Source organism: Cinclus cinclus, chromosome 5, assembly GCF_963662255.1.
Source record: "Cinclus cinclus chromosome 5, bCinCin1.1, whole genome shotgun sequence".
In the NCBI taxonomy this organism is placed as follows: domain Eukaryota; kingdom Metazoa; phylum Chordata; class Aves; order Passeriformes; family Cinclidae; genus Cinclus; species Cinclus cinclus.
This window is the reverse complement of record NC_085050.1, coordinates 1,776,655-1,799,059: the sequence shown is the minus strand read 5'-3', so window position 1 is coordinate 1,799,059 and position 22,405 is coordinate 1,776,655. Positions and strand designations below refer to the sequence as shown.

Sequence of the window (22,405 nt, the reverse complement as noted above, 5' to 3'; positions counted from 1 at the left end):
CCTTGTAGAATTTCAGAATTTTCCCTCATAATTCCGGGGGGTTTCCCTATCTATTCCCACCGATCCTGCAGACTTTAGGGACTCTCTCCTCCCATCTCCGATCTCCCAAAAACACTTTTAGGGTGTGTGTCCCCCCCGCCTTCCCCACCCCAAACATTTTTGGGGTTCCCCCTCCCCGCCTTTCTCCGCCCTCTGCGCTCCGTGCCGAGAGTCCTCCGAACCGCCAGGGGGCGCTGTCACGGGCGAGCCCCGCGTCTCGCTGGTTCCGGCGGCGCGCGCTGCCGGGAGCGGCGCCGGGCCCGGAGCGGGAGCGGCCCCCGGGAACGGCCCCGGGAGCGGCCCCGGCCCCGCCATGTGGTTCATGTACGTGCTCAGCTGGCTGTCCCTGCTCGTGCAGGTGGCCTTTGTCACCCTGGCCATCGGTGAGAGCGCCCCGGCATGAGAGCGATGGGGTTGGGCCCGCTCCGGGCCTGTCGCGATAGAGAGGGGGAGGGGAGGGAGGGGGGAAAGGGCGGGAAGGGCTGAGGGGAAGGGAGAGTTCCGGGGCGTCCTCAGGGGTTTGGGGGGCTCTGGGTGTCCCCAAACCCTCAGAATGTCCTCAAGATTTGGGGGTCTCTGGGTGTCCCCAAACCCTCAGAGTGTCCTCAAGATTTAGGGGTCTCTGGGTGTCCCCAGACCCTCAGAATGTCCCCAGGATTTGGGATCCCCGAGTGTCCCCAAACCCTTGAAGTGTCCCCAAGATTTGGGGCTTTCTGGGTGTCCTCGAGCCCTCAGAGTGTCCCCAAGATTTGGGGGTCTCTGGGTGTCCCCAGACCCTCAGAATGTCCCCAGGATTTGGGATCCCCGAGTGTCCCCAAACCCTCAGAGTGTCCCCAATATTTGGGATCCCCGAGTGTCCCCAAACCCTTGAAGTGTCCCCAAGATTTGGGATACCTGAGTGTCCCCAAACCCTTGAAGTGTCCCCAAGATTTGGGGGTCCCTGAGTGTCCCCAAACCCTTGAAGTGTCCCCAAGATTTGGGATCCCTGAGTGTCCCCAAACCCTCAGAATGTCCCCAAGATTTGGGGGTCCCTGAGTGTCCCCAAACCCTTGAAGTGTCCCCAGGATTTGGGATCCCTGAGTGTCCCCAAACCCTTGAAGTGTCCCCAGGATTTGGGATCCCCGAGTGTCCCCAAACCCTCTGAGTGTCCCCAAGATTTGGGATCCCTGAGTGTCCCCAAACCCTTGAAGTGTCCCCAAGATTTGGGATCCCTGAGTGTCCCCAAATTCTCAGAGCATCCCCAACCCTGTCTGTCCCTGAGTTCTCCCACATCCCCTTCCCAGTTTGGGAATCCCTGAGTGTCCCCAGCCCCTGTGTGGGGTGGTGACACCCCCGAGGTGCCAGCGGTGCCATCGGTGCCATCGGTGTCCCCGCGCTGTCCCCACAGCGGCCGGGCTGTACTACCTGGCGGAGCTGATCGAGGAGTACACCGTGGTCACCAGGAGGATCATCAAATACATGATCTGGGTGAGTCCTGGCAATTCCAGCTGGGAATTCCACCAGGAATCCCATCCAAATCTGGGGGATGGGGGGGACAAAAAACAAAACAAAAAACAAAACAAAACAAACAAACAAAAAAAATCAACGTAAAAATTTTTACAAACTGCCAAGAAAATGGGATGGGAGTTGTTGATTCCATCCCACTGTGGGTGAAATTTCACTTGGAATTCCATATTTCTTTCTTTCTTTCTTTCTTTCTTTCTTTCTTTCTTTCTTTCTTTATTTTTTTCCCAGTTTTCCTCGGCGGTGCTGGTGGGGCTGTACCTGTTTGAGCAATTCCCGGCGTTCCTGGTGGGAATGGGGCTCTTCACCAACCTCGTGTACTTCGGATTGCTCCAGACTTTTCCTTTCATCGTGCTCACCTCCTCCAACTTCATCCTGTCCTGTGGTCAGGGCTCAAATCCGTCTGTAATGAGGAATTTGGGGGAATTTTTTGGGGGAATTTTTGGAGATTCCTGAGTGCCCCAAAAAGCCTCGGAATGCTCCAGGAATTTGGGGTTTACTCAGGGCTTGGAGCGTGCCAGAAATTTGGGATTTGTGGGTGATTCAAAAGTTCAGGGATTCCAGGGTTTGGGGGTTCCTGATTGTCCCAGAAATTTGGGATTCCTGGGGCTTTGGAGAATCCCAGAAATTTGGGATTCCTGGGGCTCTCCAAGGGGTCAGAATGTCCCAGAAATTTGGGATCCCTGAGCCTTTGGAGAATCCCAGAAATTTGGGATTTGTGGGTGATTCAAAAGTTCAGGGATTCCAGGGTTTGGGGGTTCCTGATTGTCCCAGAAATTTGGGATTCCTGGGGCTTTGGAGAATCCCAGAAATTTGGGATTTGTGGGTGATTCAAAAGTTCAGGGATTCCAGGGTTTGGGGGTTCCTGATTTTCCCAGAAATTTGGGATTCCTGGGGTTTTGGAGAATCCCAGAAATTTGGGATTCCTTGGAGAATTCCAGGAATGGGGAAAAAAGTGGGAAGGGCTGCAGGGAAAGGGGAGGAGCCTCATTCCCTATTCCCAGGTAGGGTTAAAAATTTGGGAATTCTGCCAGTGCCAGAAAGGACTTTGATCTTTGGGAATGATGTGGCTGGGAGCTGGGAATGCTGGGATTTTCCGGGAATTCTGGGATTTCCTGGGAATTCTGGGATTTTCTGGGAATTCTGGGCTTCCTGATCACCCTTTGTTCCAAGCTCGTGGAATTCCAGACTGGTTTGGGTTGGGAGTGAGCTGAAATCCCAAAAAATCCAGAGAATTCCAGGGATTGGGGGTTCCTGAGTGCCCCAGAATTTTGGGATTCCTGCGATTTCCCAAAACTCAGAAAATCCCCAAAATTTTGGGATTCTTGGGATTTCCCAAAACTCAGAAAATCCCAGAAATTTTGGGATTCTTGGGACTTCTCAAAACTCAGAAAATCCCAGAAATTTTGGGTTTCCTGGGATTTCCCAAAACTCAGAAAATCTCAGAAATTTGGGATCTTTAGGACTTCCCAAAACTCAAAAAATTCCCAAAATTTTGGGATATTTGGTGCTTCCAGAAAATCAAAAAAATTCCCAAAATTTTGGGATCTTTGGGGCTTCCCAAAACTCAGAAAATCCCAGAAATTTTGGGTTTCCTGGGATTTCCCAAAACTCAGAAAATCTCAGAAATTTTGGGATATTTGGGGCTTCCCAAACCTCAGAAAATCCCCCAGTTTTTGGGATATTTGGGGCTTTCCAAAACTCAGAAAATATCAGAAATTTGCGATCTTTAGGACTTCCCAAAACTCAAAAAATTCCCAGAAATTTTGGGATATTTGGGGCTTCCCAAAACTCAAAAAATCCCAAAGATTTGGAACCCCAAAAACTCAGAAATTCCCCCAAATTTTGGGATATTTCGGGCTTCCCAAAACTCAGAAAATCCCAGAAATTTTGGGATTCCTGGGGCTTCCCAAATCTCAAAAAATCCCCAAAATTTTGGGATATTTGAGGCTTCCCAAACCTCAAAAAATCCCCCAAATTTTGGGATATTTCGGGTTTCCCAATGCTCAGAAAATCCCCCAAATTTTGGGATATCTGGGGCTTCCCAAAACTCAGAAAATCTCAGAAATTTTGGGATCTTTGGGATTTCCCAAAGCTCAGAAAATGCCCCAAATGTTGGGATTTTCCCTCTGGCCTGTTCTGATCCCGTTGTTTTCCCCATGTTGTTGTTTTTCTTTTCTTTTCTTTCCTTTCCTTTTCTTTTGTTTTATTTTATTTTATTTTATTTTATTTTGTTTTTCCTGCCAGTGCTGCTCGTTGTCAATCACTACCTGGCCTTCCAATACTTTGCTGAGGAATTTTTCCTCTTCTCTGAGGTGAGATCCTTTAGGAAATAAAATCCTCGGATTTTTCCCTTTTTTTTTACATTTATTTCTACCAAAATTAAATAAAAATATCCCTGGATTTTTTATTTATTATTCTCTCCTTGCTTTTATTTTATTTTATTTTATTTTATTTTATTTTATTTTATTTCATTTTATTTTATTTCATTTTGTTTTATTTTATTTTATTTTATTTTATTTTATTTTATTTTATTTTAATTTATTTTATTTAATTTTCTTTTATTCTATTTTATTTTATTTTATTTTATTTCATTTTATTTTATTTCAATTTATTTTATTTTATTTCATTTCATTTCATTTTATTTTATTTTTATTTTATTTTATTTTATTTTATTTTATTTTATTTTATTCTATTTTAATTTATTTTATTTTTTTATTTTATTTCAATTTATTTTATTTTATTTTATTTTATTTTATTTTAATTCATTTTATTTAATTTAATTTAATTTTATTTCAATTTATTTTATCTTATTTCATTTTATTAAATTTCATTTTATTTTATTTTATTTCAATTTATTTTATTTCATTTTATTTTATTTTATTTTATTTTATTTTATTTCATTTTATTTTATTTCAATTTATTTTATTTTATTTCATTTCATTTCATTTTATTTTATTTTTATTTCATTTTATTTATTTTATTTTTTGGGGGGGGTTGGTGGGGAGTTTCCTGAACTTCTAAAATTGTAGGTTTGGGATTTTCCTAGGAAATTCTAAGAATGTAAAACATCAATTCCAATTTATTCCTAAAATGCTAAAAAACAAAAAGAGGAAAAATAGGAAATAATATAATTTAAATTCCATTGTTTTTTTCCCCCCAAATCTTTTCCCTCTGGGAATTGCCATTCCTCATTTTTTCTGCTCTTAATTTCATGACAAAAAAAATTCTCATTACCCAGGGAGGCTCCTTGGACACCAAAATTCCTTAAAAAATTGAGGAAAAATCCAATTTTTTTTTTTCATGCAGTTTTTTGGGGTTTAATCCTGGATTGGGAATAAGAGGATGTGGCTCAGCTGATCTTGAATTCCTTGGGAAAAGTGCAAAGAATTTAATTCATTTTTTTCCAGGATGATTCCATTTAAGGAATCCCTTAATTAATTAATTAATTAATTAAAAAAAACCCCAACTCCTTATTTGTTAATCCCTTAATTAATTTAATTAAAATCTGGGAATTAAAAGAAGGAAAAAACAAAACAAAACAAAACAAAAAAACAAAACCAGGAGGAACTGAGGAACAACTCGAGGAGAATTTTTTTATTATTATTATTATTTTTTATTAATTTTGGATGGAAATTTAATGATTTCCAGGCTGGAATTTTAACATTTCTAAGCAGGAATTTTGGGAATTTCCGTCTTGGAAATTTTGGAATTTTTTTTTTTTTTTTTTGGAATTTTGGGAATTCTAAAGGTCCTGGCTTATTTCACGTTCTGCCTGTGGTTGATTCCCTTCGCCTTCTTCGTGTCGCTCTCGGCCGGGGAGAACGTCCTGCCATGTACAGTGCAGCCAGGAGGTGGGAATGGGATTGGGATTGGGATGGGATTTGGGAATGGGATGGGATTGGGATTGGGATTGGGATTGGGATGGGGATTGGGATTGGGATTGGGATGGGGATTGGGAATGGGATGGGATTGGGATTGGGAATGGGATGGGATTGGGATTGGGATGGGGATTGGGATTGGGAATGGGATGGGATTGGGATTGGGATTGGGATAGGGATAGGATTGGGATTGGGATTGGGATGGGATTGGGATTGGGATTGGGATGGGATTGGGAATGGGAATGGGATTGGGGTTGGGATTGGGATGGGATTCGGTTCGGGATTGGGATTGGGAATGGGAATGAGGATGGGGATGGGAATGGGGATGGGGATGGGAATGGGGAATGCGGGGTGGGGATGGGAATGGGGGATGGGAATGGGGGATGGGAATGGGAATGGGGACAGGGGATGGGGGATGGGAATGGGAAATGGGGATGGGAATGGGGAATGGGGAAATGGGAATGGGGATGGGGATGGGAATGGGAACGAGGAACAGGGAATGGGAACGGGGAATGGGAACAGGGAATGGGAGCAGCCTGGAGGGACCAAATCCAGCCACGGCCCCAATTCCCAATGGGAACAGGAATGGGTGTGATCCCACAGGGAGGTTCTGGATTTAATGGGTTTAAAATGGAGTTTGGGTATTGGGAATCCTTCAGGAATCAATCCATGGATCCACGAATGGATCCAATATCCAATTGTCCATGGATAATTGGGATTGGGATTGGGAATGGGATTGGGAATGGGATGGGATTGGGATTGGGAATGGGATTGGGATGGGATTGGGATTGGGAATGGGATTGGGATGGGATTGGAATTGGGATTGGGATGGGGATTGGGATGGGGATTGGGATGGGGATTGGGATGGGGATTGGGATGGGGATTGGGATGGGGATTGGGATGGGGATTGGGATGGGGATTGGGATGGGGATTGGGATGGGGATTGGGATTGGGAATGGGATGGGATTGGGATTGGGATTGGGATTGGGATTGGGAATGGGATGGGATTGGGATTGGGATGGGGATTGGGATGGGGAATGGGAATGGGATGGGATTGGGATTGGGATTGGGATGGGATTGGGAATGGGATTGGGGTTGGGATTGGGATGGGATTGGGAATGGGATGGGATTGGGATTGGGATGGGATTCGGTTCGGGATTGGGATTGGGAATGGGATTGGGATGGGATTGGGATTGGGATTGGGATTGGGATTGGGATGGGATTGGGAATGGGATTGGGATGGGATTGGGATTGGGAATGGGCTGGGATTGGGATTGGGAATGGGATTGGGATTGGGAATGGGCTGGGATTGGGATTGGGATTGGGATGGGATTGGGATGGGATTGGGATGGGATTGGGATTGGGATTGGGAATGGGATGGGATTGGGATTGGGAATGGGAATGGGATTGGGATGGGATTGGGATTGGGAATGGGATGGGGATTGGGATTGGGATTGGATTGGGATTGGGAATGGGATTGGGATTGGATTTGGATTGGGAATGGGATTGGGATTGGGATGGGATTGGGAATGGGATGGGATTGGGATTGGGAATGGGATTGGGAATGGGATTGGGAATGGCTGGGAAAAGATTGAAAGTTTATCTGGTTCTCATCCTGTGAAGAACGTCCCAAAAATTTACGATTTTCTGCGGTTCGCAAAGCCTCAGAAATTGAGGATTTCTGGTGATTCCTGAGGCTTTGGAGATTATTCCAGAAATTTGGGATTCTTGGGGTCAACAAAGGCTCAGGGAATCCCAAAGATTTGGGGTCTCAAAGCTCCAGAAATTTGGGATTTTCAGGAGTCTCCAATGGCTCAGAATGTCCCAGAGATTTGGGATTTTCAGGGGTTACCAAGGGGCAGGATGTGCCTGAAATTTTGAGATCCCAAAGGCTCAAAGAGTCCCAGAAATTTGGGATTTTGGGATGCTCAGACCCTTTGGAAAATCCCAGAAATCCAATCCCCCATTCCCAACTGGATCCACCCTTTCCTTGACCGCTCCCAGTAATCCAGGAGCAGCCACATCTTGTCTGGGAATTCCATTCCAGCCAGGAATTCCTTCCCCAAAATCCCAACCCAATCTCCCCTTTTCCATTCCCTCTGGAATTTTGATTCCCATTCCCTTTTTTTTTTTTTGTTTTTGTTTTTGTTGTTTTTTCTCCTCAGACGACGTCGTCTCCAATTATTTCACCAAGGGGAAAAGAGGGAAACGTTCTGGAATTCTCCTGATTTTCTCCTTCATCAAGGAAGCCATCCTGCCCAGCAGGCAGAAAATTTACTGAGGTTTGGGAATATTTGGGAATATCCAAAGGATTTGGATTTGGGATATCCCAAATTGTGCCTCTCTCTGCTTTTTCCTGTTGGGAATTCCTTGGGAATTCCAAGAATTGGACACTCCTGGAGGTGCCAACCACGCTTGGAGCTTTCCCTGCTGATCCCTCAGGGAATATTTCCATGGAAAATGTTGGGATTTGGATGAACCCTCTTTTTTGTTTTTTGTTTTTTTTTTTTTTTTTTTTTTTTCCTTGTCTTTTTGGGAATTTATTTCCCAATTCCTGGTTTGTTTTTGTTTTTTTTGGAGCCGTTCCCTCCGGTCTTTTCCCGAGGGTTTCACAGAGCCGTGAATTAAAAACACACACACCCCAAAAAAAAAAAATAAAAATCCAGGAAAAATCGGGATAAATCCAGGAAAAATCGGGATAAATCCAGAGGATTCCACACACACAGCCAGGATGGAGCTGTCCCTTCATCCCATTTTTTTTTTTTTTTTCCAAGAGGGAAAGGACTTGGAATAATCCCAAAAAAATAAAATCGGGATTTGGGTGGTTTGAATCTTTGGAAATTCCTTGGAATTTTTCCCTCCAGCAAAGAAGTTGGTGGAAAGGGATTTTTCTCAGTTTTCCAGGATATTCCCAGATTTTTTTTTCTGATCCTGCAGAAGAGGGGGATTGCTCAGAATTCCCAGATTTTTCCTTCCTCCTTTTCCAAAGGGTGAAATTCCTCCGAGGGAGCTGAAAATTTTGTTCATTCCGATCACAAAATTGCTGTTTTTTCTGGAATTTTCACCTGGACCAGGATTAAATATTCCCACCCCAGGGAATTCCCTGGATCCAGAGGATTTTTTTTTTTTTTGGAGGAATTCCCAGGAAAATTCCAGGGGGAATTTCAGGAAGGGAACTAAAATCCCTCAGCATTCCAGCTGGGAAAAATTCCAAACTTTTGGGTTTTTTTAAGGAAAAAAAAAAATCATTTGGAAAAGCTGGAATTTTGCCCTGAGACCTCTGGTTTTGCTGGAAAAATTCCTGGATTTGGGATGGGATGAACCAGGAGAGGAATGAGGAAAATCAGGAATTCCTGATTCCTTTTTAATCCCAATTTTCCCAGGAGCCAGGAAAGATTTCCCAGCTTCTCTCCCACATTTTTCCAACCTGGATCCCTCAGGATTTCCTGGAGCTGAACCAGATTCCTGGGAAATCGTGGAATTCCAGAAATAATTCACCAGGAAAAGGAAATTCGGGATGAAACCCTCCTAAATTTGGAAAAAAAAGCATTCCCAGAAACACCGGGAAATTTATGGATAAGGTGTAAAATCCCAGATTTCCCCTGAGAATTTGAGGGGTTTTATTGGGATTGGGATTTTTTTCCCAATCCCTGGAAGTGTCCAAGGCCACGTTGGAGCTGGGTTTGTGGAATTTGGGTGGAATTTTCCCACCAAAACTCCAGAATTTTGGGGAAAATCCACAGATGAAGATCATTGAAAAGGCAGGAAAAGTGGGAATCTCCATTCCTAACCTCTGGAATTTCCCTGGAAGCACCGGGGAGAGCCCAAAGAAATCTGGATTTGGAAAAAGTTCCCGAATTTGGAAAAATCTGGGCAAAATTCCTGCTCCTTTTCCAACAGAAATTTCCCTTTCCCAGGCTTTATTTTTGGGGCAGGGATTCAACCTCTCCTTCCCAGTTTTCCTCCTGGAAAATCCACAGGGAAAAAGAGCAGAAATTCAGGGAAATTCAGGAAAATCCCTCCCAGCCTTAAATATTTCAGTTCCAGCTGAAGGAGGAAGGAGAAAAAAATAGAAAAATGGGATAAAAACAAATCCAAGGGAATTCCTGAGGAATGGAGGATTTGGGGATTCCCAGGAAAGGAGCTTTGGAATGCCAGGAAAATAATTCCAGGTGTTCCCAAATCCAAGGGAAATAAAGGATTTTATTTGGATGTTGTAGATAAGGAAGAGCTGCCAGAGATTCTGTGGGATTTTGGGAAGGAATTCCCAAATTTTGGGGGGTGGGATGGAATTCCCAGAGGAGCCACAGAATCCTTGGGAATGTTCAGGATCAGGCTGGATCCACGTGGAATAATGGGATGGGTGGGATTTGGGGGATTCCCAAGACAAGGAAGTCTGGAATTCCATGGAATCCCATTTTTCCAGGGATTTCTTGGGGGATTGCGGGTGTGGAAAATCCTGGGAAAAGAGGGTGGGAAATTCTGGGAAATGAGGTGGGAAAGGGTGGAAATTTTGGGGAAAAGAAGGTGGAAAATTCTTGGAATTGAAGGTGGAAATTTTTGGGAAATGAGGATGGAAAATCCTGGGAAAGGAGGGTGGAAAATGTTGGGGGGAAAAAAGGTGGAAAATCTCGGAAAAGGAGGCAGGAAAATCCCTGGAAAAGAGAGTGGGAAATCCTGGAAGGGAGGGCAGAAAATCCTGGGAAATGAGGTGGGAAAACTCCTGGGAATTGAGGGTGGAAAAATCTGGGAAAAGGGTGGAAAATCCTGGGAATTGAGGGTGGAAAATGTTGAGGGATAAGGGTGGGAAATCTGGGAAAATGAGGCAGGAAAATCCCTGGAAAAGAGGGTGGAAAATCCTGGAAGGAAGGGCAGAAAATCCTGGGAATTGAGGGTGGAAATTTTGGGGAAAGGAGTGTGGAAAATCTCTGGAAAAGAGGGTGGGAAATTCTGGGAATTGAGGTGGAAAATCCTGGGAAGTGAGGGTGGAAAATCCTGGGGAAAAGGCTGGAAAATGTTGGGGGGAAAACGGTGGAAATTCTTGGGAAAGGAAGTGGAAAAATCCTGGGAATTGAGGGTGGAAATTTTTGGGAAAGGAGTGTGGAAAATCCCTGGAAAAGAGGACGGGAAATGTTGGGGGACAAGGGTGGGAAATCCTGGGAAATGAGGTAGGAAAAATTTTGGGAACTGAGGGTGTAAAAATTTTGGGAAAAGAGGGCGGGAAATGTTGGGGGACGAGGGTGGAAAATCTTGGGAAAGGAGGGCAGGGAATCCTGGAAGAGGAGGGTGGGAAATCCTGGGGGAAAAGGGTGGGAAATCTTGGAGAAGGGGGCAGAAAATCCCGGGAAATGAAGCAGGAAAATCCCGGGAAATGGCTCCTAGGCGCTGTCCCCTGTCCGGCGGGGGAGGGGACGCGCCCTGGGGAGGCCACCAAGGCCACGGGGCCGGAAGGGGACACTGTCCCTGTCCCTGTCCTTGTCCTTGTCCTTGTCCTTGTCCCTGTCCCGGTCCTTGTCCTGGTCCCGGTTTCCTGGGAAAAACGATGGCAGCGCTGGGAGCAGGGACAGGAGGGGACAGCTGCTGGTGTCACCTCCTTGGGGACATTCCCAGCTCCGTACCTGTGTCCAGCCCCTTCCCAGCTGCGTCCTGCTGCTGTGCCGCCGTGGAATTCCCCATGGAATTGTTCTTCCCCATGGAATTGTTGTTCCCTATGGAATTGTTGTTCCCCATGGAATTGTTGTTCCCCATGGAATTGCTCCTCATGGAGTTGTTGTTCCCCATGGAATTGTTGTTCCCCATGGAATTGTTGTTCCCCATGGAATTGTTCCCCATGGAATTGTTGTTCCCCATGGAATTGTTCCCCATGGAATTGTTCCCCGTGGAATTGTTGTTCCCCATGGAATTATTCCCTATGGAATTGTTGTTCCCCATGGAATTGTTCCCCGTGGAATTGTTGTTCCCTATGGAATTGTTGTTCCCCATGGAATTGTTGTTCCCCATGGAATTGTTGTTCCCCATGGAAGCGTCCAGGGCTCGGCGCCGCCGCTCCAGGATCGATCCCAGCTGCGGGTCCTGGCTCTTCCCGCTGCGCCTCCGGCTCGGCCTGAGCGTGGCACCCTGCGACGGGGAGGGGACAGCGTGGGGACACTGCAAGGACACCACAGGGACACCGTGGAGACACCAAGGGGACACCAAAGGGACAGCGCCACCCACCAGGATCCCCTGCAGCTCCAGCACCGCGCTCCGCCTCTTGCTGGCCATGGAATCCTGCTGAGAATTCGGGAATGGCTGAAGGATCCCGGGAGTGCCAGGCCTGCCCGAGGCCACTGTCCCCATGGTGTCCCCACGGTGTCCCCACCGTCCCCATGGTGTCCCCGCGGTGTCCCCGCTGTCACCTGGCGCAGGTGTGGCCGTTCCCGGGCTGGCCTCAGGACGATCCCGCTGCGGATGCGCTCCAGCATCTCCTGCACGGCCCTGGCTCGGATGTCCTCGGTCCCGGGGTCACCTGCTGGAGTGGCACCGCCCTGTCACCTCCCGGTGACAGCTGGGGTCACACTGTAGGTGGAACTGTCACCTCCCCAGGCGCTGCCACCCTGTCCCCAAATCATCCCAAATAGAGCTGGAGGTGATCCCTGGAGTGCTCGGTGACGCTTTGGGGACGTTCCCAATGTCCCCACCCTAATCCCGGTGACACTCTGGTGACATTCCCGATGTCCCCACCCCAGTGACGCTTTGGTGACATTCCCGTGTCCCCACTCCCATCCTGGTGACGATTTGGTGACATTCCCGATATCCCCATCCCGGTGACGCTCCGGTGACATTCCCGATGTCCCCGCTCCCATCCCGGTGACGCTCCGGTGACATTCCCGATGTCCCCAATCCCTCAGGACTCACTTCTCTCCCGGCTTTTCGGCGCCTTCCTCTGCCTGAGGGCGGCCAGGGGGCTGTGCAGGGGACAGCAGGTGACACCTCCCATTTGTCACCTCCTGTCCCCTCCCCTGCAGGGGACAGCGCCGGCCCCTCTTGGGGACAATCCGGGTGGGGACAGCGATTTTCCAGGAGTATTCCCAGGCCAGGGAGAGGCTGGAAAAGCCTCGGGAGGTGTCACCTACTCGGTGGGGACAGCGGTGGCAGCGGGCGGTGGCAGCGGTGGCGGTGGTGGCACCTCGGGGCGGCTCTGAGGTGACGCCAGCTGCTCCCGGAGGGATCCCACTGGAATGAGGTGGGATTGGGAATGGGGATCCCTTTGAAATTTCCGTGGAATCTTCCAGAATCCCTCTAAAATCCTTCTGGAATTCTCTGGAAACCCCCCTGGAATTCTCTGGATTCTCCCTGGAATCTTCTGGAATTCCCTCTGGAATCCCATTGGAATAATTTGGAACCCCCCTGAATTCTTCTGGAATCCTCTGGAACCGCCTTGGAATTCCTCTGGAGTGCCTCTGGAATTTTCTGGAATCCCCCTGGAATCTGCCTGGAGTCCCTCTGGAATTCTCTGAAACAACCCTGGAATCCCTCTAGACTACTCTGGAATCCCCCTGGAATCTTTCTGGAATTCTCTGGAACCCTCCTGGAATGCCCCTGGAATCTTCTGGAATCTCTCTGGAATCCCCCTGAATTCCTCTGAAATTGCCCTGGAATTTTCTGGAATCCCTCTGGAATCTTCAGGAATCCCTCTGGAATCCCCGTAGATTCCTCATGGAATTCATCTGGGATCCTCTTGAATTCCTCTGGAATCTTCTGGAACCTCCCTGGAATTCTCTGGAATCCCTCTGGAATCCCCCTGAATTCCTTGGAAATTCCTTTGGAATCTCCCTGGAATCCCCCTTCAATACTATGCAGTGCCCTGGAATCTTCTGGAACCCTCCTGGAATCCCCCTGGAATTCTCTGAAACTCCCCTGGAATCCATCTAGACTACTCTGGAATCCCCTTGGAATCTTTCTGGAATCTCTGAAATCCCCCTGAATTCCTCTGGAATCCTGTGGACTTGACCTGGAATTTTCTGGAATCCCCCTAGAATCTTCTGGAATCCCCCTAGAATCCTCTTGGAATGCATCTGGAAATTCCCTGGAATTCCTCTGGAATGCCCCTGAATCCCTCTGGAACCCCCCAGGAATCTTCTGGAAATTCCCTGAAATTCCTCTGGAATCCCTCTAAAATTATCTGGAACCTTCTGGAAATTCCCTGGAATCTCTCTGGAATCTTCTGAAATCCCCCTGAGATTCCTCTGGAATCCCTCTAGAATTATCTGGAACCCCTCTGGAATACTCCTGGAATCTTCTGGAATCCCCCTGAATCCCTCTGGAATCCTCCCGGAATCTTCTGGAAATTCCCTGGAATCTCTCTGGAATCTTCTGGAATCCCCCCGAATCCCTCTGGAATCCCCCTGGAATCTTCTGGAAATTCCCTGAGATTCCTCTGGAATCCCTCTAGAATTATCTGGAACCCCTCTGTAATCCCCCTGGAATCTTCTGGAAATTCCCTGGAATCTCTCTGGAATCTTCTGGAATCCCCCTGGAATCTTCTGGAAATTCCCTGAGATTCCTCTGGAATCCCTCTAGAATTATCTGGAACCCCTCTGGAACCCTCCTGGAATCTTCTGGAAATTCCCTGGAATCTCTCTGGAATCTTCTGGAATCCTCCCGAATCCCTCTGGAATCCTCCTGGAATCTTCTGGAAATTCCCTGGAATCTCTCTAGAATCTTTTGGAATCCCCCTGAATCCCTCTGAAATCCCCCTGGAATCTTCTGGAAATTCCCACCTTCCTTTTCCAGCCCTTCCAGCCTCTCCTTCAGCTCCCGCTTCTCCTCCCGCGCCTCCTCCAGCGCTGCCCGGGCCCGATCCAGCTCCTCCCGCTCCTTCTCCAGCTGCTCCTCCAGCTCCTTCTCCTGCAGGATTTGGCAATTCCAGGATCTGGGAAAACCCTAAGGATGGGGATGCTCCACAACCCCTCCTCCCCCCATCCCGGCCAATTTTGGGGAGATTAAAAAAAAAAAAAAAAAATCCCCCCCAAATTCCAGCGGATTTTGGGGCAAAATTCCCGCTCCGTGTGGGATGAGGTTCTGGCGGGGAATCGGGAAATCCATTGGGGGGGGGGGGGGGGGGGGTGGGAAAGCAGCATTCCATGGAAAAATGGGCGTGGGATGGGAATGGAGGGGTCGATGTCCCCGCCGTCCCCTCCCCGCGATGTCCCCGAGCTTGGGGACAATCCCTCACCCGCTGCTGCCCCTCCCGCCGCGTCTCCTCCAGCTCCCGGCTGAGTTTTCCCAATTCCTGGAACGCTTCCAGGATTTGGGAATCGGGCCCGGCGCTCCTCAGCAGGATGGAGCTCTGGCGTTTCGCCTCCCTTTGCTGCACCAGCATCTGGGAGCCGAGATGTCACCGCAATGTCACTTCGGTGTCACCTCGGTGTCACCTCGGTGTCACCTTCCGGAGGGGCTGGCGGTGAATCCCACTCGGCTCCGTCCCGGGAAATCACAGCGGGAGAATCCTGGGGTCATCCCGTTCCCTTGGGATGCAGCCATGGGTGCAGGGACACCTCGGTGTCACCTCTGTGCCACCCCCAGGCCTGTCCCCAACCCCTCAGTGCCACCTCGGTGTCACCTTCCATGGGGGCTGGCGGTGAATCCATCCCATGGGAAACCACAGCAGAATAATCCCGGGATCATCCCATCCCATTCCCTTGGGATGCAGCCATGGGTGCCAGCGGTGTCACCTCGGTGCCACCCCCAGGGATGTCCCCAACCCCTCGGTGTCACCTTGGTGTCACCTTCCGGAGAGGCTGGCAGTGAATCCCACCCAGCTCCATCCCATGGGAATTCTGCCCAGCCTGGCATCACCCCATTCCCTCGGGATGCGGGGACACCTCGGTGCCACCCCTAGGGATGTCCCCAACCCCTCAGTGCCACCTGATGCCACCTCGGTGTCACCTTCCTGAAGGGTTGCTGGTGAATCCATCCCATGGGAAACCACAGCGGGATAATCCCGGGATCATCCCATCCCCATTCCATGGGGATGTGGGGGCACCTCGGTGTCACCCCGGTGCCACCCCCAGGGATGTCCCCAACCCCTTGGTGTCACCTGGTGGGCGAAGGCCTCGGCGTGGCAGCGCAGGTCCTGCTCCAGCTCCAGCTGCTCCAGGGCCTGGCAGTAATCCTGGGTGACAATCTGGGACACTGCGGGGACGGCGCGGGTGGCACCGGAAAAGGGGTGGGAAATGGGGGAGGAAAAGGGGGGGGAAAGTTTGGGAAAAGGGTGGGAAAAGAGCAGGAAAAAAAGGTGAGAAATGGGGGGGTGGGAAGGTGGGAAAAAAGGAGTTGGAAAGATTTGGGAAATGGGGGAAGAAGGGTGGGAAATGGGAAAAAGGGTGGGAAAAGTTTGGGAAATGAGGGGTGGGGAATGGGGGGAAAAGGTGGGGAAAAGAGGGAAAAAAGAGGTGGGAAATAGGGAGAAAAAGATGGGAAAGGTTTGGGAAATGAGTGGGAAACGGGGAGAAGGGGGAAAAAGAGGAAAAAATGAGGTGGGAAATTGGGGAAGAAAGGTGGGAAAAGGGGGAAATGGGGGAAAAAGGGAAAAAAGGTGTGGGAAATGGGGGAAGAAAGGGGGAAAAGGGAGGAAAGGGTGGGAAATGGAGGAATAAGTGGGAAAGGGGGGAAAAAGGAGTTGGAAAGATTTGGGAAATGGGAAGAAGGGTGGGAAATGGGAAAAAGGGTGGGAAAAGTTTGGGAAATGAGAGGTGGGGAATGGGGGAAAAAGAGGGGGGGAAAGAGGGAAAAAGAGCAAAAAAGGAGGGAAAAAAGGCAAAAAAGGGGAAAAAAGTGGTGAGAAATAGGGAGAAAAGGGCAGGAAAGGTTTTGGAAATGAGGGGTGGGAAATGGGGGGAATGGGGGAAAAAGAGACAAAAGAAGGGTGAGAAACGGAGGAAAAGTTGGGGAAAAGAGGGGAAAACGAGGAGTGGGAAAAGGGGGAATGAGGGGTGGGAAATGGGGGAAAAAGAAGGGAAAAAAAGGGGGGGGAAGGTCGGAAAGGGGGGAAGGGTGGGAAAGGAGGGAGGAAATATGGGAAATGAGGGTTGGGAAATGGGAAAAAAGGGAGAAAAAGAGAGAAAAAGGAGAAAAGGGGACATGAGGGTGGTGCCACCACCTGTCCTGGGTGGGGACAGCCACGTCCCCACGTCGCTGTCACCCGCACGCGGCTGCCAGCCGCTGGTTTGGGTGGCACTGGTGGCACTGGTGGCACTGGGGAGGGGACACGGGGACATCGCTGACCTCTCTTGAAGGACCTCAGGGCTCTCTGGCTGGCACCCAGGGCCGCCCGCAGGCGCTGCTGCTCCTCCCGCTCCAGCTGCAGCTGTGCCCGAGAAATCCGGGAGAAATCCGGGAGAAATCGGGAAAAAATCCAGGAGAAATTGGAGAGAAATTGGAAAAAAATCCGGGAGAAATTGGAGAGAAATCGGGGAGAAATTGGGGAAAAATCAGGGAGAAGTCCGGGAGGCATCCCGGAAAAATCTGGGAGAAATCGGGGAAAAGTACGGGAGAAATCCGGGAGAAATTGGGGAAAAATCCGGGAGAAATCGGGGAAAAGTACAGGAGAATTCCGGGAGAAATTGGGAAAAAATATGGGAGAAATTGGGGAAAAATTGGGAAAAAAAACTGGGAGAAACTGGGGAGAAATCGGGGAGAAATTGGGGAAAAGTACAGGAGAAATCTGGGAGAAATTGGGAAAAAATACAGGAGAAATGGGGGAAAAATCCGGGAGAAACTGGGAAGAAATGCGTGAAAAATCTGGGAGAAATTGGGGGAAAATCCGGCAGAAATCAGGGAAAAATACGGGAGAAATCCATGAGACATCCTGGAAAAATCCGGGAGAAATGCAGGAAAAGTATGGGAGAAATCTGGGAGAAATTGGGAAAAAATATGGGAGAAATTGGGGAAAAATCCAAGAGAAGTCTGGGAGAAATGCGTGAAAAATCTGAGAGAAATTTTGGAAAAATCTGTGAGAAACCCAGAGAAATCTGGGAGAAATCGGGGAAAAATCTTGGAGAAATTTGGGAGAAATCCTGGAGAAATCTGGGAGAAACTGGGGAGAAATCAGTGAAAAATCCACGAGAAATGGGAGAAAATAGAAAATCCAGGGAAAATCAGTGAAAAATTCGGGAGAAATCATTGAAAAATTCATGAAAAATCCAAGAGAAATAGGGGAGAAATCTGGGAAAAATCAGTGAGAAATACGGGAAAATTTCAGGAGAAATGTGGGAGAAACGTGGGAGAAATCAGTGAAAAATCTGTGAGAAATCCAGGAAAAATCCAGGAAAAAGCAATGGAAAATTAGGGAAAAATCCATGAAAAACGTGAAAAATTCAGGATAAATCCCTAAAAAATTTTGGGAGAAATCTGGGAAAAATCCATTAAAACTTCTGGGGAAATCGGTGAGAAAAACACCGGGAGAAATCAATGAAAAATCCTCAAAAAATCAGCAAAAAAAATCTCACCCTGAGCTCCGGGACATTGAGGTTGAGGGGGCTTCATCCCAAAAATCCAGGGTGAGGATGAGGAGGAGGTGGAAAAGGGGTTTGGGAGGGTTTTGGGGTACCTGGGTGCGCAGGAGCTGCAGCTGCTCCTGGAGATCCCGATGATGCTCCGGGAGCTGCGAGAGATCCTGGGGAGCTGGAATGAGGGGTGGGAAAGGGGGAACGGGAAATGGGAAATGGGGGAAAAAGGGGAAAAAGGGGGAAATGAAAGGTTGGAAATGGGGGAAAAGGGAAATGGGGGAAAAGGGTAATGGGGGGAAAGGGGGGAAAGGGGGAAAAAGGGGGGAAAAGGGGAGAAAGGGGGGAAATGAAAGGTTGGAAATGGGGGAAAAGGGTAATGGAGGAAATGGGGGAAAAGGGGGGAATGGGGAAAACGGAAAAGGGGGAAATGAGAGGTTGGGAATGGGGGAAAAGGATAATGGGGGGAAATGGGAAATGGGGAAAAAGGGGAAAAAGGGGAAAAAGGGGAAAAAGGGGGTAAATGAAAGGTTGGAAATGGGGGAAAAGGGTAATGGAGGAAATGGGAAATGGGGGAAAAGGGGGGAAAGGGGGAAAAGGGGAAAAAGGGGAAAAAGGGGGGAAATGAAAGGTTGGAAATGGGGGAAAAGGGTAATGGAGGAAATGGGAAATGGGGGAAAAGAGAAATGGGGGGAAAGGGGGAAAAAGGGGGAAAAAGGGGAAAAAGGGGGGAAATGAAAGGTTGGAAATGGGAGAAAAGGGTAATGGAGGAAATGGGGGAAAAGGGGGGAAAAGGGAAAAGGGGGAAATGAGAGGTTGGGAATGGTGGAAAAGGGTAATGGGGGAAATGGGGGAAATGGGGAAAAGGGGGGAGGAGGGGAAAAAAGGGGGGAAATGAAAGGTTGGAAATGGGGGAAAAGGGTAATGGGGGAAAATGGGAAATGGGGGGAAAGGGGGAAAGGGGAAAAAGGGGAAAAAGGGGGAATTGAAAGGTTGGAAATGGGGAAAAGGGAAATGGGGGAAAGGGGGAAAAGGGGAAAAAGGGGGAAATGAAAGGTTGGAAATGGGGGAAAAGGGTAATGGGGGGAAAATGGGAAATGGGGGAAAAGGGGGGAAAAGGGGGAACAGGGGAAACAGGAAATGGGGGAAAGGGTAATAGGGAAAAGGGAAAAGGGGGAAATGAGAGGTTGGAAATGGGGGAAAAGGGTAATGGGGGGAAATGGGAAAGGGGGAAATGGGGGAGAAGGGGGAACAGGGGAAAAGGGGGGAAAGGGTAAAAGGGTTGGAAATGGGGAAAATGACAGGTGGGAAGTGGGGGGAATGGGGGGAAAATAGGGATGGGAAATGAGGGAAATGAGTGGGAAAGGGGAAGAAAAAGAGTGGGAAATGGGGGGAAAAGGTTGGGAAAAAGGGAGAAAAGGAGGGGAGTCAAGAGTTGGGAAAGGGGTCAAAGTGAAGTGGGAAACAGGTGAATGAGGGGTGGGAAAAGGGGGAAGCGTTGGGAAAGGGGAACACAGGGGTGTAAAAGGGAGCTGGACCAGTCACCCCAATATCCCCACTGGAATCTGCCTCTGGAACGGGATCCAGCGGGAACGACGGGTGACAGCGGGGTGGGGACCCGGGACCCTCCCAAGGATCATCCCAGCGGTGGAATCAGGGAATTCCCGAGACTTTGGGATATCCCCAGGAGGTTCCCAGGGGCTTCCGAGAACCGGAATCGCTGCCGTGGGAAAAGGGGATGGGAAAGGGGAAGCGTGAGCGGCCGTGCTTCGGTTTGGGAGACTGAGGGTGAATTTCGGTGTCGCTTTCGCTCGGTTGGACCCAAAATGGGCCTTGGGAACGGCCCCAGAGGGATGGGATCATGGGATCCATGGAATAATGGGATCCATGGGATGCATTGCATGGGCTGGGATAATGGGATCCATGGGATGGGATGGGATGGGATGGGATGGGATGGGATGGGATGGGATGGGATGGGATGGATGGGATGGGATGGGATGGGATGGGATGGGATGGGATGGATGGGATGGGATGGGATGGGATGACCATGGATGGGAACCATGGATGGGATAATGGGATCCATAGGATAGGATCAATGGGATAGGATGAGATCAATGGGATGGGGTTGAGATGGGATCAATGGGATGGGGTTGGGATGGGATCATTGGGATGGGGTTGAGATGGGATCAATGGGATGGGGTTGGGATGGGATCATTGGGATGGGATTCATGGATGGGATCCATGAGATGGGATCAGTGGATGGAGTGGGATGGGATGGGTCCTATGGATAATGGGTGGGACACTCCAGGCTCACCTGGGAGCTGGACAGGGGTGGGGGGGCTCCCCCAGGGCAGCTCCGTGGGTGTCACCCTCCCCTGGGGTCATCGCGGTGTCACCTCCCCTGGGGTCATCACTGGTGTCACGTCCCCTGGGGTCACCTCGGGGGTCCTGGCCAGGCTGAGCCTCTCAGCCGCACGTTCTCCTGCTTCACCAGAATCCCGGAATCCCAGATTCCCAGAATTCCGGGACTGGGGTTCCCCTCGCTCCCCCCCGAGCTGGGCATGCCCCAAGGGTGCTCCCATACCTTTGTCCCCATGAAGGGACACTTCTGGGGACCTGTCCCTGTCCCTGTGCCCACCTGGGCTCGCTGCTGGCACCGCTGCTCCAGCTCCACCTCGGCGTCCAGTGCCGCCAGCTCGGCCAGCAGCGCCTGTGACACTGCCGGGGACACCGGCGGTGACACCGAGGAGGGTCAGGATTGACCCCAGGGAGGTGCTAGGGATACTGGGGATACCAGGATAGGACACTGGGGACACTGGGATGGGACACCTTGATGGGACAGGGCTCACCTTGCTCCAGCTGGGCCAGCCGAGCTTCGGCATCACCTGGCACCGGATCCAGGGGCAGGTGCTGTGGTGGGAAAAATGGGAATGAGGCACTGGCTTGGCACAGAATTCCACTGGCACAGGGTTCCATTGGCATGGAATTCCATGGGCACCGCCCTAGCAAATCTCACAGTGTTGGCATGGAGTGACAACAGCCGTGGCATTGTCATAGCACGGAATGGGCCTTGGGATGGAAATCCATTGGGATGGGATGGTCTTGGGATGGAATTCCATTGGGATGGGATGGTAGTGGATGGAATTCCATTGGCACAGCGTTCCCTTAGCGGCGCTGTTTGGCGCTGGTGCCATTTTAGTGCAGAATTCCATTTGGCACGGCATTCCACCGGCACGGAATTCCATCAGCCCGGCACCGGCAGGGCATTCCATTGGGATTCCATTGGAACTCTGTTGGAATTCCATTGGCGCGCCCCAAGCCAGGGGGACACCAGCAGAACCGGGGATGCCGTGCCCGTGTCACCCCCGGCATCCCCCCGATTTATGGGATCAGGAAGGGGAAATCCAATGGAAAAGGAGCCTGGAAACGAGACCTGTCCAGGAGCTGCCTCTTCATCTTCATCCTCCTCCTCCTCGCTGCTCCCGGACTCCAGGATGGCTGCGGGGACCCGAGCCAGGACTGTGGGGACACCAGGGGTGACAATGGGGGACAGGACGATCCCTGGAGCCCCCGAGCGTCCCCTGTCGAGGGTCTGGAGGGGGGGGACACAGCCCTGGGGACACCAATCTGGGATTGGGGACATCCCTGGCTCCCTCCGGACCTCGGAATCTGAATCCTGTCCTCGGGACCGGGCCCTCTCTCCACATGAACTCCAGTTCTGAGGATGGAAAATCCCCCCAGACCCCAAATCCCAGTTTCACTGCCTCCAACCCCAAACCCCAGCCCCAAAACCCCGCTTGTGACCCCCCAAAAATCCCCCACGAGGTTCCCCAACCCCAAACCCAAACCCCACTTGTGACCCCACAAAAATCCTCCAGGGTGTTCCCCCCTTACCCGTGAGGTGTCCCCCAGCCCCAAATCCCAAACCCCCAAATCCCACTCGTGATCCCCCAAAAATCCCCAAGGATGTTCCCCTTATCCATGAGGTGTCCCCCCAACCCCAAACCTCAAATTCCAAAAGTTCCCGTTTACCCATGAGGTGCCTCCAAACCCCAAATCCCAACCCCAAACCCCATTGTGATCCCCTAAAAATTCCCCAGGGTGTTCCCCCTTACCTGTGAGGTGTCCCCCAACACCAAATCCCAAATCCCATTTGCGACCCCCCGAAAATCCCCTACAAGGTTCCACAGCCCAAACCCCAAATCCCGCTCGTGACTCCCCAAAAATCACCCGTGAGGTTCCCCAAATTCCAAACCCCATTTGTGATCCCCCAAAAATCCCCAGGATGTTCCCCCTTACCCGTGAGGTGTCCCCCAGCTCCGTCCCCAGCCCAGGCCATGCTCGGGGACCCCAAACCCCCGAGATTTTGGGGTGCCTCCCTCTCCCCGGCGGTGCCTCCTCGTTCCCTGCAGGAAGTGAAACCACCCTCCCCTCCCTCTCCCCTCCCTCCTCCAGGGCCCCGATCCCAACGGGGGAAGCGAAACCCACAGAGGGATA

General features: G+C 50.2%; 2 protein-coding genes across 2 annotated transcripts; one reads left to right on the top strand and one right to left on the bottom strand.

Moving 5' to 3' along the window:
• Positions 1-294: 294 nt before the first annotated feature.
• Positions 295-9,632, top strand: TEX261 (testis expressed 261). The gene is made up of 6 exons (XM_062493887.1): positions 295-422; positions 1,427-1,506; positions 1,774-1,927; positions 3,790-3,857; positions 5,294-5,396; positions 7,589-9,632. The coding sequence occupies exons 1-6, from the start codon at positions 353-355 to the stop codon at positions 7,702-7,704; spliced, it is 591 nt and encodes a 196-aa protein (XP_062349871.1). The 5' UTR covers positions 295-352; the 3' UTR covers positions 7,705-9,632.
• On the bottom strand, positions 8,316-22,247 carry LOC134044137 (shootin-1-like). The gene is made up of 15 exons (XM_062493226.1): positions 22,208-22,247; positions 21,342-21,427; positions 20,758-20,818; positions 20,493-20,626; positions 18,013-18,078; positions 16,689-16,770; positions 15,502-15,596; positions 14,638-14,784; positions 14,183-14,309; positions 12,536-12,635; positions 12,318-12,367; positions 11,819-11,928; positions 11,637-11,690; positions 11,448-11,540; positions 8,316-8,354 (listed from the first exon to the last, which is right to left on the bottom strand). Exons 1-15 carry the CDS (start codon positions 22,245-22,247, stop codon positions 8,316-8,318), a joined length of 1,284 nt encoding a protein of 427 aa, XP_062349210.1.
• Between the last annotated feature and the right edge of the window lie 158 nt (positions 22,248-22,405).